Here is a 14711-nt window from a genome sequence, read left to right as displayed (position 1 = left end):
TATGGAGTCTGGAGTTCTCTCTGGTTAGAGCTGCTGAGGCATGGGAACCAACCCATTTGCAAGGACTTTTTGTGACATGTTTCAAGGCTGTTTTCCAGCTTTACTTTTTCTAACAATAGCTGAAATAATTTGAGAACCAAGGGGGGGCTATAGTGTAACTGTTTTGAAGATGTTTCTCTAGAAGGGAAAGCCACCTTTAACATTACTGCCCCCAACATAGTCAATAACTTTGATTGACAATATAGTTAATAACCTAGGGCCCTTCAGGGTAATAATAATCATCATAGAAATGTTTTGTCTGTTTTCCAAGGAAGCTCCATTACATTCCATCTTATAAGCTCAACTGAATATGGTTTGTCCTCCCTCGCCCCCTTGGGGTCGGAATGTGTGCACGTCCAGTGCGACTTGGGGTTAATCCTGGCTCTGCACTCAGGAATCACGCCTGGCGATGCTTGGACCACATGGGATCCAAGAATTGAATCTGGGTCAGCTACGTGTAAAGCAAGCGCCCTGCCCTCTGTACTTTAGCTCCGGCCCCATGAATTTAATTTTTTCTTGGTCACACCCAGCAGTGCTCAGGTCTGCTCCCAGAGAACCATACATGGTGCCAGGAATCATACCTAGGTCAGGCGTGCACAAGACAAGCATCCTATCTCCTCTACTATCTCTGCCCACAACGGAATTTTAATGAAACTTGGAATGCAGAATTTTTTTTTCCTAGTGGTTCTTTATTTATAATGTAGGTTGAAGCAATTGTTACAAGGTAGAAGGGAGACACATTACACAACTGTTATTTATACAGGTTTAGAACAAAAAAACTGCACAGGGAGAGGTCAACTCTCAGTACAAACTAGCAACTAAACCACAATAATTTACCTTTAGAAAGGATTTCTTTATTCTCAGCTGTGACACTGCTTTTACAATATGCAAAAACACAAACAGAACTACCCAAGGTGTCTCGTCACATTCTTTCTACACTGAATTTGGCAACATTTTATATTAAATTTATTCAGATTATACTAACGTTTAAGAACTAAACAAGTGAAAAGCTGTACCAAAGTACAGTTACATCCATTTATCTCAAAAGTTTTAAAATACCACTTTTATCTATTGTAATTACCTTGCAGTGATTTCTGCTTTTGCAAAAAACCATTTCAAGCATCATATGCACAATGCATCAGCTACTTTTTTAGTCATCAAAGTCATCAAGATTGGTGGGCTAAACCACAGGCACTACTGTTGCTTATATTGTAAAAGGAGCTTGTTTTTCAAAAGGAAAAAAAAAAAGCTTAAGTTTCTAATAATCATGCCTTCGCTGTTAAAGCCGTAACATAGAATGGTCTTGAGCGATCACAGCCGTGTTAAGTGTTACTACAGAGAATGACTATACAGGTGCATTTACTCACATCCAATGCAGTTATGTATTAAAGCATAAGGTGACGGAACTGAAGATCAGAGCCAACAGCAATATGCAGGGTCCTGGGGACCCGCCACCCTGTTCTTGAGTCAGTCAAGGAACTTGCAAGGTACCTGACTGCTGGGCAGACCGTCTCCAGGTGGGGGGGCACCCAGAAGGCTACAAACCTGTTGGCTTTAGGGGAGATGGGCATTGTAACAAATTTAGTTTTCACTTAAAAAGGCAAATCCATTCCAGAATTGCCTAGAACACCAAGGGGAAGAAAAATAAGGGAGGGGACTGTAAGTATCGTGAGATTCCTGGTGATAATAAATAAATCATCTCCAATGTTCAGTATGGAGTCAATAAACTGCCATTTAGTGAAAAGAAGAAAAACAAGCCCCAAGATCGGTAAACACATTGGCAAGTTGCTAGACTCCATGCTGGTTACCTTTGTTATATTTGCTTGAGTTTTTTTTTTTTTTTCTTCAAAATATTTGGGCTTTTCAATGCACCCAGCCTGCTGGGCACAATTAAGTAAAAGGCATTTACTATATTTTAAGAATTCCCTGCTATCATTTTTTTTTTATAAGTGTGTACATTTTAAAAACTGCCTTACCCATTTGGATGGATGTACTCAGATTCGATGGATACAACAAACTAAAACGTGGGGCGGGGTGGGGGGGTTCTCCGGGTACATGCACGGGGCTGGAGGCGGGCGCTGTGTGCAGTCCAGATGAAGGGAGAAAGGAAGTGCTTACACCCTACAGAAACAAACACTGCAATCCAGTATGGCTTATTCGGATGCATTTACCAGGAAGCTATTAGAATTCAACCTACGTGGCTACGTGGCTACTCTTAAATGTAACAGGATTGGCTATGCGGACAGCGTGCCCCTCCCACGGCCCTCCCCCCAATCCCTCCCAATGCCAGCTTTCCTTCACTCTGAATATTGCTTATCAACTGTTACTCCTGCTCCTTTCATCCAGAATCATATTATCTGAAATTTCAACCCTTATCCATTGTACATGAAAAGAACTTGAATTTGCTTCAAAGCCGGACGCCTACAGTGCATCTACAAAAGCTTACAGAAAAGAAGAGAAAAACAAGTATAGTTACCTTTTTTTTTTTTTTTTTCGGAAATTAACTACTTCGTGGCTCCCCTGCCCCGACCTCCCCCCAACCCCTTATGCATTTAAAATCTTACAAAGACTTGTAAAAAAGTTAAATGGATTTGGCACCTTCAGAAAAAAAAAAATCAAAAGGGGGAAAAAAAATAACTAAGATTAAACTGTGCACAAAGAAAAATTGTCAGTATTTACAAATGAAAAGATCAAGGTTTGTCTTGGTTTAGAGAAGCTGCTCTCGCTTTTCCGGTTCCCTATCTAAAAGGGTAGCGTACTTTCAAAAGAGCTGAATTCTGAGTTGCCTACAAAATCTCATTTGATTTTAGAGTGGAATGGATCGAGACCAATTAGGCGGTATTAATTAAACGGTTCGCTCCCCACCGGGCCATGTTTCTCGGGAGCCTAAGCACCTAGAAGAAGCGAGGGGCGGAGCGGTCGTTTGTCAGGGTCTTCTTGAGTTTCACGCCCCTGCGGATGGCGTTCAGCATGTCTTCTCCTTGCGGGCTCTCTCGGGGACTCAGCTCGGCAGGGTCGCCCTCTGGCATCTGGCCCGGGGACACGCTGGCACTTGAGGGATCCCTCTCCTGGTCTTCGGCCTCGCTTTCTGGAATCACCTGTCTGTGCTCCTCGGGGATACTCGGCTTTGGGCCTGGGAGGAGAGGGTTGCGGGCGGCGTGACCACTCCACAGAGGAGGTGGCATGCTGGTGGCACCCTGGGCGCCCTCACCCCCCGGTGGAGACTCGGGGCTGTGCTCACCCCGCTCCTCTGGCCCATCTGGGGGAGCAGGCAGCATCCCAGGGAGGTCTGGGACAGTTGGGGTCTTGACCGGGATCACGGGGGTCTTGATGGGGATGGGACCAGCGCCGATGGTGCCCCGGCGGACCGAAGGCTTGGTGGAAGGGGTCCGTCGGATGGTGGCAACCCCGGGTGTGACCATAGTGGGTCCGAGGGTGGTGGGGAGGCCCGCGGTGGAGGCCGGGCGCTTGGCCTGGAACATCCGTCGGTAGGACTGACTGATGTCACTGTTTCTCGGGATGGTGGAGGACTTGTCAAACTCCTGCTGTTCAGCCTCCTGCTCCCCACTCACGGAGAAATAGTCATAATCTGAAACTGAGCAAAGGGACGGATCAGAACCCGCCATGGCAGCCCTTTGCTTTTGTGGGTTCTGATCTGGTTTTCGGGCCACACTCAGCAGTGCTCAGTGTGTGACTACACGTGTCTCAGGGAGCACTCCTGACGGGGCTCAGGAGACCGTGCGGGGTGCCGGGGCTTGAACCAGGATCGATGACTTGCAAAGCAAGTGCCTTACTGCGGGCCCTGTATCACTCTGGCCCCCACCAAGAGCTCAGTCTTCACAGACCTTTGGCTCAAACGTTCTCTCATTACGTGGATCTGTGCGACCCACAAAGGCCCAGCGGACACACGTAAGGTGGGGTGAGGAATACCACGAGCGGTTCTCCAGACTGAAGGAGAGAACAAACTTAAACAGACACACGCCATGCATGTGCTGCATGCATGCGACACAGAGCCCTAGAATGAAGTCACTGTTGTCATTCTCCCTGGCACCGCCCTGTCCTCTGGCGAGTGGCTGCTGGATTCCGGCTGCTTCTGTCCATGCCCACCTCCCCACAAACCCAGAGACCGGATGTCCTGCACCTGGTCAGAGACTGCAATGGTTCTGCAGCCCATCTGCCAATGCTCCCCTGTGGTGGTGAAGACCCTGGGTCTCGGTCTCAGCCGCCCCACCCCAGCAGGAAGGAGCCCCCCTACCTTGGGAGGGGATGGTGTCCTCGGAGCAGCACGGGGTGGTGGTCTGCGTGCTGTAGCCACTGGAGCACTGCAGCGAGTCCCGGCTGCTCCTCTGTGTGTCCAGCTGCAGGCCCCGGGCCAGGGCCAGTGCCAGTTCCTCACAGGCCTCCATGTCCTCACCGGGCTGCAGGAGGGGCAAGACATCAGCCACCGGGGCCGTGAGTCACCCGAGCCTCCCGGCCGGGGGTCCTCCCGAGCTGCTCCTGTGACCTGTGGGCCCGCAGGCTGGCTGCTGGCTTGGGTCTTCCCCAGGCTCTAGAAGGTTCTAGGTGTCTTGATCCCCACCTGGCTGTCCCCCAGCGGGGAACCTTTCCAAACGCTGGCCGCAGCGCAGGGTTATTTATCCTAAAGGGGACCCCGGCGCCCACAGAAAATAGGCACGTTACCCTGGCGGCTGCTGACACCGTCATGCTCCGGGGTCTCTGCGAGTCCTCGCCGGGGGCTGGGGCGCCGCCCGCCGCCGGGGGTCCTCCCGCGCTGGGGTCCGCCTCCCGCTTCTCCTTACGCCGCTGGAGGGTGTTCACCAGGGGCTGATCGTAAGGTCCTGGCTTGGCCCAGTCCTGAGCAGAGCAAGTGAAGTCAGGCGCCCGCAGGAGCGGCTGCCCTCCAGGCTGCTGCCCCCTTCCCTCTAAGGCAGTGGGGCCCCTGGGGGTGGGCAGTTCAGGCTAGCAGCCCCTTCTCTGGCCCCAGAGGAAACTCCCGGGGGGCTCCCTGGGAAACACCCCTTCTGCCTATCTGAACACCCAGGTGGCAGCCTGGGGGGGGGCCGGGGGGGCTCTGCTTAAGAGTCATCTCGGGGGTGACCAACTGTCTAAGAGGTCTGGAGGCAGCAGCCAATGGGGAGCACAGATGTGGGGTTGCCCCCTCCTCCTCCCCTGCTCTCCAACCCAAGGTCTACAACTGGACTGCAGTGGCCACCAGGGGGCGCTACAGGACCTTCAACCACAGGGGGCAAAATTGAGATGGTTGGGAGGGGATCCCAGAGGAAGGCAAGGCCTCAGGGTCATTAGAAAGGCTGAGGCCCCTCAGCCCAGCTGTGGAGGAAGGCTGCAGCCTGGGGCCTGCTCTTCAGATGAGCGCCCCCCACGACAGCCCCAGGCTCTGCTTTGATAATAAAGCAAATATTGGAAGATGAGACCATCCCAACGCGAGAGGTCCGAGACGTCTGCATCTGATATGCAAACAAGCCACCCGCCCAACGATCTTTTGGGTTACGGATCCATGAACAAGGCCCAGTCCCCGGGAGGGGAGACAGTGGCACTCGTCCAAGCTGGCCGGATGCCCCTGCAGTGCCGCGACCACGGTCTCCTCGGCCCCTCCACTTCTGGGCTCCCCGCCGGGGGGGGGGGGGGGGGGCTGCCTGGGAGAGGTGTTATGGGGAAGAAGGCAGAGTGTGAAAGGGGGCTGAGGTCAAGGGCCGTGGGACAGAAGAGGGTGAGCACAGAGGCCGGGAGAGGTGAGGGGGAGGGAAGAGAAGACACAAACCTTCCAGCTAGGGATCTGAGATGACGGGAACATGCCGGGCCCAATGGTGTAATAATGAGCGTAGTCTGGAAGGTGGACAGAGCTGACCCGAGGGAGCAGGCGGGAGGCAGGCAGGCAATGAGGGAAAAGGCTCGCCCCCATGGGCCCTACATGGGACTCACTTGATAGACTACAGTGAGAAAACCCATTAGACAACTGGAAACAAACAAAAAAAAAAAAAGGAGGGGAGGAAAGGGAAAAAAAATTAATATAACAGGATGATTGTGGAGGTAACAAGATGGCATTGACATTCCAGGGGTGGGGGACAGCGCATTCACAAATAAATAAAACAGACACGGGCTCTGCTGCTCCCAGGGCCCTACTCGGTGTAGCCACGTGGCACCGAATCCGGAGCCCGTCAGGTTCATAAGTGTCTGAGGGCTGACCAGGCTTCCTCCGTCATGGGTCTGGTCTGCATGATGTTAAGACTGAATGTATCATCATCATTTCACGGTGACGGAGTCCCCCTCACCCCCCTGATTGCAAATGTTTCCATCCCTAAAGCATATCTTCCGAGCAAATCTGTTAACACTGGAGATTTCCAAAATCATCGCATTGTTTGGGAGCAGAAACCGCATCGAAATGAACGGGGAGGTTTGCAAACTGAAGCACCCCCCCCCCAGCAAAAATAAATAAATAAATAAATAAATAAATAAATAAATAAATAAATAAATAAATAAATAAATAAATGAATGGCACAGCCTGTGCCGTGGGGAAATGTCCCATCCAACAGTATGACAGGGAGGCCACAGTAGGTGGGGTGCTCGGGAGGGGAGGGACGGAGGGAGGGGCACAGACACTCTTCTGGAAGCAGCTTTCACACTCCGAGTTCCCCATAGCCTTTCCTCTCCCCTCTGGGGACCCACGGCAAGATCTGGGTGCTGATTTTCAGAAAACCCCCTTAGCCTTGCTTGTCCTTCCCTCTCTGGCTGCCAGGGGGCGCCCCTGTGTCACCTGCGTGTCCGGCTCCCTGATGTGTGTGTGGGGGGGAGGGGGGAGCAGGGCGAGGCCTCAGCCAAGGACCCGCCCCGTGGCCGGTCACCTTCTCCGTGGACACCCAGGCGCCCATGGTGGAGCCTGAGCTGACTGAGGTGGGCGAGCTGCACTCGCTCACAGACTGGCAGGTTTCAGAGGCTTCGGAGGAGGCCGAGCTGGACGAGTTCTGCAGCAGAAGGGGGCGGGCGGGTGGGCGGGACGACCACATGGGTGGGGGGACCGACAGAATAATCCAGACCACACACCAGCAAAAAGATAACAGTCAGTTAAAAAATAAAGAGAAGGCAGAGCATGCACAGAGACAGACAGACAGACACAGAGGAGGGAAGGACGAGAGAAGCAAAGAGTTAGGGTTATTTTCCTGCAACCACAAGAGGAATTCAAGCCCCGGAGCAGCAGTGGCGAGTCTGCACCCCCATGGCCCCACGGCGGGGGAGAGAGGGGCTGCATCTCCGGAGTAGCTGGAACTCCCTGACCTGGCCCATGGGCTCAACCATCAGCTCCCAGAGTCTGTCGCCACCTCCAGGTCCCAGCCTTCTCACCAGGCAGCTTTGCGTGGGGAGATGGGCAGTGAAGCCCTGTGGGCAGTGCAGCACTGCCCCAGGAGGGAGGAGTCCCCCATCAAGGGAGAGCTGGGGTGTGGGGGGAAGAGGTCGACTCAGGAAACGCACCTTGTGTATCTTCCACTTAGTAGGGTCTGTTTTAAAACCCTCTTGCCACGGGGGCACTGGAGGGCCAGGGGGTGGGAACCCTGACCGGGAACATGCTTGGGTCTGCACACGTGGGTGAAGGCCCAATCTGCAGAGCCCTGTGGGCAGCACGGGAGGACTCTGACCTCATCCTGCCCCTGGGCCCCCTTGTGACTCAGCGGAGAGGTCTGGAGACGCTGCCCTTCCCAGATCTATATTCCCACATTCCCACCCCCAGGAGCAGGCTGTCTGCCGGCCTCCCTAACGCGTGCGCGCTCCTGCCATTCCCCTCCACTTGGGAGTCCTCAGTGTCTCTCTGTGCAGAGACCCCTTTCACATTCTGCAGCGACCCGGGCCTGTGAGCATCCACGCCCCACGCCCCTCTGGGTTCCAGATGTCAGGACACCGCTGGCTCCCCTCAACCCGACCGGAGGCAGAAACACCGCAGCCTGATCCGGCAGAGGCTGACAAGACAGCGGAAGCAGCGCACCCCCGCAGAGCCAGGAAGCAAACGCACAGGGCAGAGCGGCACACCCGAAGCACCGGCGAGGGAGGAAACGCAGCTTCCCTCCGACCATTCACGCTCTCGGCTCGCAAGACACACGGGCGGGCACTGGGGGCTGCGTGCGGCAGGGCGCGGAGAGCACCCGGCCCGGGTGAGCGCTGCTGGACTGGAGCTCTGGCTCCCGCCGTTTCCCCCTGCGGCTGACTCACTCTCCCGGGGAGGGAGGGAGGAAGAGGAGCCCCCAGCAGGTGGACACTGAACATCACCAGAGGGGGGCTGAGGCCCGAAGCTCGGGGCTCACCCGCCTCAGGTGCCGGCACGTTTAGGCGTGTGCCGGAACAACGCTTCCACTCCCTGGGGCACTCCCCCAGGGGCTCCCCGCAAGGCGGGAGCAGCTCAGAAAGGCTCCGGCCCCACTGCCAACCTGCACTCCTGTGCCTGTATGGCTCTGAGCCCTCATTTCCACAAGAGTGTGTGTGTGTGTGTGTGTGTGTATCCCAAACTCTCTGCACCACTGCCAACCTGCACTCCTGTGCCTATACAGCTCTGAGCCCTTATTTCCACAACAGTGTGTGTGTGTGTGTGTGTGTGTGTGTGCGTGTGACCCAAACACTCTCTGCACCACTGCCAACCTGCACTCCTGTGCCTGTGAAATTCTGAGCCCTCATTTCCACGGCAGTGTGTGTGTGTGTGTGTGTGTGTGTAACCCAAACTCTCTCTGCACCACTGCCAACCTGCACTCCTGTGCCTGTACGGCTCTGAGCCCTCATTTCCACAACTCTGTGTGTGTGTGTGTGTGTGTGTGTGTGTAAAACCCAAACTCTCTCTGCACCACTGCCAACCTGCACTCCTGTGCCTGTACAACTCTGAACCCTCATTTCCACAACAGTGTGTGTGTGCATGTGCATGTGTGCGTGTGTAACCCAAACTCTCTCTGCACCACTGCATGAAAAGGACCACACAGGTAACCCGGGTAGGCGCTCTAGGATGGAGCCTGGCACACAGCAGGCAGTTAGACACTGAGGCACACAGAGGCCTGGGTATATAAGACAAGAGACTGTGGGGGCCAGCCTGGTCAGCCCCCAAGAACACACCAGGGGAGGGCGCTACCACCTTCCCTCCAGCAGGTGGCGCTATGGGGCACCCGGACACCGGGCTGGTTCTTGCTCAAGGGCTAGTGCTGAGGTGAACCCACAGCACGGGCCCAAAGGCGGAGAGTGGGAACAGGGGGAAGGGCGTTCTAGAAATGATGCTCTGTCCAGCACCTGTTTTCTTTTTTATTTTGGGGGGCCACATCTGGCTGTGCTTACGGGCTACTTCTAGCTCTGCACCCAAGAATTACTCCCAGCAGTGCTCAGGGGACCATGTGGGATGCTGGGAATCGAACCTGGGTCAGACGCATGCAAGGCAAGTGCCCAACCCGCTGTGCTATCTCTCCAGCCCAGCTGATTTCTGCTCAGGCTAGACCTGTGGCCAGGGCTGGGCCCGGCCCCCTCTAGCTTAACTCTGGGTAAAGGGACTCAACATCTCGCCACCCGCGCTGAAGACTCAGTCTCCTCCTCAACACAAACTGCCAGCAGGAGCCTGTGAGCGCCGGGCTGAGGAAGGGCTCCAGGGCACACTCAATCCAGAAGCAGGCTCTCCACCAACCAGAGGCAGGCGGAGGGATCCTTCTGCAGCTGCCCATGCAAGCCGGCCCCGTGCCGGGCTGGCACAGAGGCCTCTGGGAGCCTGGCTATGGAGGGAGAGAGCCGTGAACTGTGAGACAGGCTCCAAACCCAGGCCTCTGTGCTGGGGCGGGGGTTGCCACCTCCTCTCTAAGCTTGGGTTTGGTTTTGGGCTACAGCTGGCAATGATCAGGGCTGACTCCTGGCTCTGCACTCAGGACTGACTCCTGGTGGTGCTTGGGGAGACACCATGTGGGGCGCCAGGGATTGAACTTGGGTCAGCCACGTGCAAGGCTGTACTAGGGCTCTGGCTCCCTTGTTTGCTCGGGGGCCACGCTTGGTGGTGCTCAGGGGATACCTAGGGGTTACTCCATGCTTGGAGTGGGGGTGGGTGGAGGAGTGATATCTCTTTTGTTTTTGGACCACACCTGGCTGGGCTCTGTCTGGGGTTACCCAGGACCACTCCTGGTGGGCTCAGGGGACCATACAGGATACCGGGGACCGAATGCAGATTGGCCGCAGGCAGGGCAAGCGCCTGAGCGGCCGTGCTCTCGTACCCGGGGCGATGTCTCTGAAGCAGACCTCGGACCCAGAGGGCTCTCATGTCACAGGCAGGTCCCTCCCAGGCCCCGGCCCCCTGCTGCCCCTTAAAGCCTCACCTGGTTGGGCGTCTCTGGCGGCATCGGGGACGGTGACTTGGACTGGAAGGCGTCCTGCGATATGAAGCCCGAGTCGTGTGACGACACGCTGGACAGCCGCACGGGCGCCTGCTGGGCCAGGTTGGAGCTGCGGTAGCGGTAGTGCGAGCTGGGGGAATGCGAGTGGGAGCCGCTGGAGCGCGAGTCGCTGCTGGTGACACTGTTCAGGCTGCTGCAGGGGACAAGCGTGGAGGGAGGGAGCCGAGGGGCAGGAGAAACGCGTCAGCTCCCCGACCGGCCACGCGCGGACTCGTGCACTTGTCTGTCTGTCTGTCTTTTTAGTGGAGCAAGACTGTTTCTACTCCAACTTACTGAGCCATGAAGGGAGAGAAGGTGTATGTTCAAGAGAGACCAGGTGGGGCTGGAGCCATAGCACAGCGGGGAGGGCATTTGACTTGCACGTGGCCGACCTGGGTTCAAATCCCAGCATCCCATATGGTCCTCCAAGCACCGCCAGGAGTAATCCTTGAGTGCAAAGCCAGGACTAACCCCTGAGCATCTCTGGGTGTGACCCAAAATGGGTGAGGGAGAGGGGGAGAGGGGGAGAGGGAGAGGGGGGGGGGGAGAGAGGGAGAGAGAGAGAGAGAGACACCAGGGGCTTCTCTAGGGCAGGAAAAGCAAGCAAGGACACAGGCAGGCGAGATATGGGTTCAAAGAGGGAGAACGCAGGCTTGACACACAAGGCTTGGTGGTGGTGCAAACACCTGCGGAATGAGCTGTGGCACTGAGCCATCGGGCCCAGGGGGATCACTGGAGGGTCCAGGCCCCTGGGTACCGGGAGGCCCTGCTCTGAGAAGACACCCATGCAGCTCTGTCCTCCAGGAACAAGAGCAAGCGCTACCAGAATTAAAAAACGAAGGCAAAAAAAAAAATTCTCATATTCACTTTCATTCTCTCTCTCTCTCTCTCTCTCTCTCTCTCTCTCTCTCACACACACACACACACACACACACTCATATGCACTCATACTCGCACGCACACACACATGTGATGGCAAGTAACCAAGTGGAGGGCACAGAGCTGACCAAACCCACATCTCTGCAGGGGGGAGGCCCAGGTTTGATCCCGCACAGCGGCGGGAGGAGCTCTGCGTCGTGCCAGGTTAGGTCCCCAAATGAAACCAGCCCGAAACTGCAGAGGGTCAGGAGGCAGCCTCACGGGGTCTCAGCCTCCAGCTCAGTGTGGACTGTCCCAACTCGAGGGAAATGAATCACACACAAGACACAAACCGCTGGCGTTACCCTATAAAGACCCAGCAGATCCAACTGGATTTTTTTTTCTGGGGGGGGGGGAGTGGGGTTGGGGATGTTGGTTTGTTTTTTGTTCAGGGCTTATTCCTGGCTGTGTGCTCAGGGATCACTCCTGGCAGAGTTCCAGGACCCATCTGGGGTGCCAGGGATGGAACCTGGGTCAGTCTCTTGCAAGGTGAGGGCTGAGCCTCTGTCCTCAGCTCTCCGGCCCTCCACACGGATCCTTAAGCTTAATGCCAGCATGCAGCAAGGGCGGGGGGGGGGGGGGGGGGTCTCTCGGCACATGGCCGATCTCGCCATGACCTGGGCGACAGGCGGCATTACAAGGGCTGCAGACGGCTGCCTGGGACAGCGGGGCTGGAGCTCGGCTCCACGTACCTGCACACACTTGACTTTCGAGACATGGTGGTGCTCGGGGAGGAAGGAGGCGTCTGGTAGGACCAACTGTAGTCAGAGCCTTTCAAGTCCAAAATCACCTGGAGGGGCAGAGACAGCGAGACAAAAGAGCGTGTTAGAATCCTAACACCGAGAGACACATACACGAATCTCGGAGCCGAGCAGCCCGCTGCGGAGATGCCTCTGGACTTTGCAATGGGCCCTTTCACAGGGCTGCTTCAGACGGGAGCAGGTGCTGTCCCTCCGCCTGCTCCCTGGGAATCCCGGCGGCCACCAGCTTCCAGAACCCAACGAGAAGCCCAGGTACAAGGGAGCAGGAACAGCAAACACCGGGCCTCACAGGATGGGGGAGGAGCCGGTCCCTCTCACCGCCCCCCGCCCGCCCTCATGGGGCTCTTGAGATGATGTCCATGAACTGCACCCCGGCTAGTTATTAAGGTCCTGAACAGCCACGATCCAGAGACACACAAACCAATCTCGGAACCGAGCAGCTCACTACAGCGATCTCTCCAGACCCTAATTATCTAAAATTCGAGAATTCCAGGAGTGTACGGCCACTCTTGCGGCCGCGCGACATCATATGCTATTCGTAACAAGCAATGCAAAACAAATTGTCTAGCATTGCCTTTTCGGCAGGTTTGAGTGGTGGCGGGAAAATTCCAAATAATAATGGTGGGACTGGTGTCTAAATATTGGATGTAATCAAAGTAGAGAGAAAAGATTGTGGAAATTGTCTGCCACCCAGGCAGGGAAGGGGCTGGGATGTGGGGGGAGGAATACTGGGGATTTGGCTGGTGGAAAATGGGCACTGGTGGAGGGATGGGTATTTGATCACTGTATGAACGAAGCTCAAACATGAAAGCTTTGTAACTGTATCTCATGGTCATCCAATTTTTAAAAAAAAGAAAAAAAGAATCCTAACGCCTATTACAGCATCACATCATTTTGGGCTAGGAGAAAGTCAAATACTACATTTTGAGAGTTTTGGGGGGTGGAGGGCATGGTGGCAGGATTGGGCCACACCTGGCAGTGCCCGTGGGGCTATTCCTGACTCTTGTGCTCTGGCATCACCCCTGGTGGGACTCGGGAAGAACATACATGATGCCAGGACTGAGTCTGGATGCAAGGCGAGCACCCTAGCCACTGTCTTATCTCCCCAGCTCCAGGCTATTTTAGGTACTTTAATAGCTGACTTAAGGGCAAACCCATCTTTTCATGGTTATTTCCACGTTGGCCTGCCGTGCTGAACAGAGACGCCTGAGTGAGTTCGTTTTTCATTCACAGAGCAGAGGCTCGGCAGACGCCTTCAGAGTGGATGCGAGGCTGAGGACCAGAGAAAGTAAGTCATTTCCCAGCGTGGATGCACAGCTCTGGACACACAGGTGCCGGTACCTTTCAACACCAGAGCCACAAATATGGGCCAGAGTGATAGCACAGTGCGTAGGCCACTTGCCTCGCAAATGATCCTGATACCCCACATGGCCCCCAAAGTCCTGCCAGGAGCGCTCCCTGAGCACAGAGCCAGGAGTCAGCCCTGAGCACTGCTAAATGCAGCCCCCAAACCAGAAGATAATTTTCTTTTTCTGCCTCTTGGGTCACAACTGCTTTGCTCAGGGGCTACTCCTGGCTCTGCATTCAGGAGTTACTCCTGGTGGTGCCTACAGGGCCGTGGGGGGTGCCAGGGCTCCAACCCAGGTTGGCCCTGTGCCAGCAGATAACCTACCCACTGCACTATTGCTCGTTCCCTCCAAAAGAAAATTTTAAACACTATCTTTTTTTTCCCTAAGGTGAGACCCCCATATGCCTTAGTCATAATTAGACTAACGGCGGTTCACAATGTCCCCCCAAAACACTGCTGGCCTGCTCCTTGGGAGGGCTGATTTCCAGAGGGTGGACAGTGGCCGAGGGCGTGGGTGCTGTCCCCCATCGGCCCAGTCTCCCGCTCACCAGGTACAGCGACCCTGGCGACTTCTTCTATAAAGCAGGGGTACTGGGTAGAGGAGGCAGGGACGTGTGTGGAAGATTCCAGAACAGGGTCTGGCCCATGGGCAGGGGCGCGCCGACAAGGCTAGTGGTGACCACACCACACAGTGGGAACCTGGAGCTGATCACAGCGGCCGCTGGTCCCGGCACCCATCTCCCCTTCCCGCCCCCCCGACTGACCTGCTCGCTGGAGGAGGGCAGCTTGTGAGGGTCCATCGTCAGGCTCTTCAGATCGTCCGAGATGGTCTGCAGGTGCGTGATCTCCCCCAGCATGGAGATTTCCTCCTCCTGAGGGGAAGGGAGGGACGTGTCCCCGTGGTGCCGCTGCCTGACCCTCAGCGTCCCAGGGAAGACGCCCAGATAGCGTCTCGCTGCAGACATGCCCAGCCCTCCTGGGGCAAAGGGGAGGAGGAGAGCTCTGCCAGCTCACCACCTGTGTGCACCCCAGGGGGATCCCTGAGTGCAGAGCCGGGGTGAGCCCTGAGCACTGTCAGAGGCAGGTGTGGCTTGTGCACACACATACACACACACAGTGAGCAGAGCCAGTGAACTGAGCCCGGAGCACCTCAGAGGCAGGTGGGGCCCCAACATATACACAAACACATATACACACAGACACAGACACAGACACAGACACAGACACACACACACACAGTGAGCTTCCTCGAAG

The 14711-nt window shown here is 55.7% G+C and overlaps 1 protein-coding gene across 9 annotated transcripts in view; it reads right to left on the bottom strand.

Annotated features, from left to right (window-relative positions):
• Positions 1-714: 714 nt before the first annotated feature.
• Positions 715-14711, bottom strand: part of MTSS1 (MTSS I-BAR domain containing 1) — a 146538-nt gene continuing 132541 nt past the window's right edge. Inside the window, exons 8-16 of one of the 9 annotated variants that reach the window (XM_055127071.1) lie at positions 14222-14329; positions 12041-12138; positions 10374-10584; positions 6900-7019; positions 5819-6013; positions 4720-4893; positions 4295-4457; positions 3281-3634; positions 715-3172 (exon numbers count right to left, since the gene is read on the bottom strand). In XM_055127071.1, the coding sequence (XP_054983046.1) occupies positions 2934-3172; positions 3281-3634; positions 4295-4457; positions 4720-4893; positions 5819-6013; positions 6900-7019; positions 10374-10584; positions 12041-12138; positions 14222-14329 (1662 nt within the window). In that variant the 3' untranslated portion in view covers positions 715-2933. Of the gene's footprint in view, positions 3635-4294; positions 4458-4719; positions 4894-5818; positions 6014-6899; positions 7020-10373; positions 10585-12040; positions 12139-14221; positions 14330-14711 lie in introns of all 9 variants that reach the window. The other 8 variants (XM_055127069.1, XM_055127068.1, XM_055127070.1 and 5 more) reach the window with 8 other exon arrangements.

This window comes from Sorex araneus, chromosome 2, assembly GCF_027595985.1.
Source record: "Sorex araneus isolate mSorAra2 chromosome 2, mSorAra2.pri, whole genome shotgun sequence".
NCBI lineage: Eukaryota > Metazoa > Chordata > Mammalia > Eulipotyphla > Soricidae > Sorex > Sorex araneus.
This window is presented reverse-complemented; position numbering and strand designations above follow the sequence as displayed.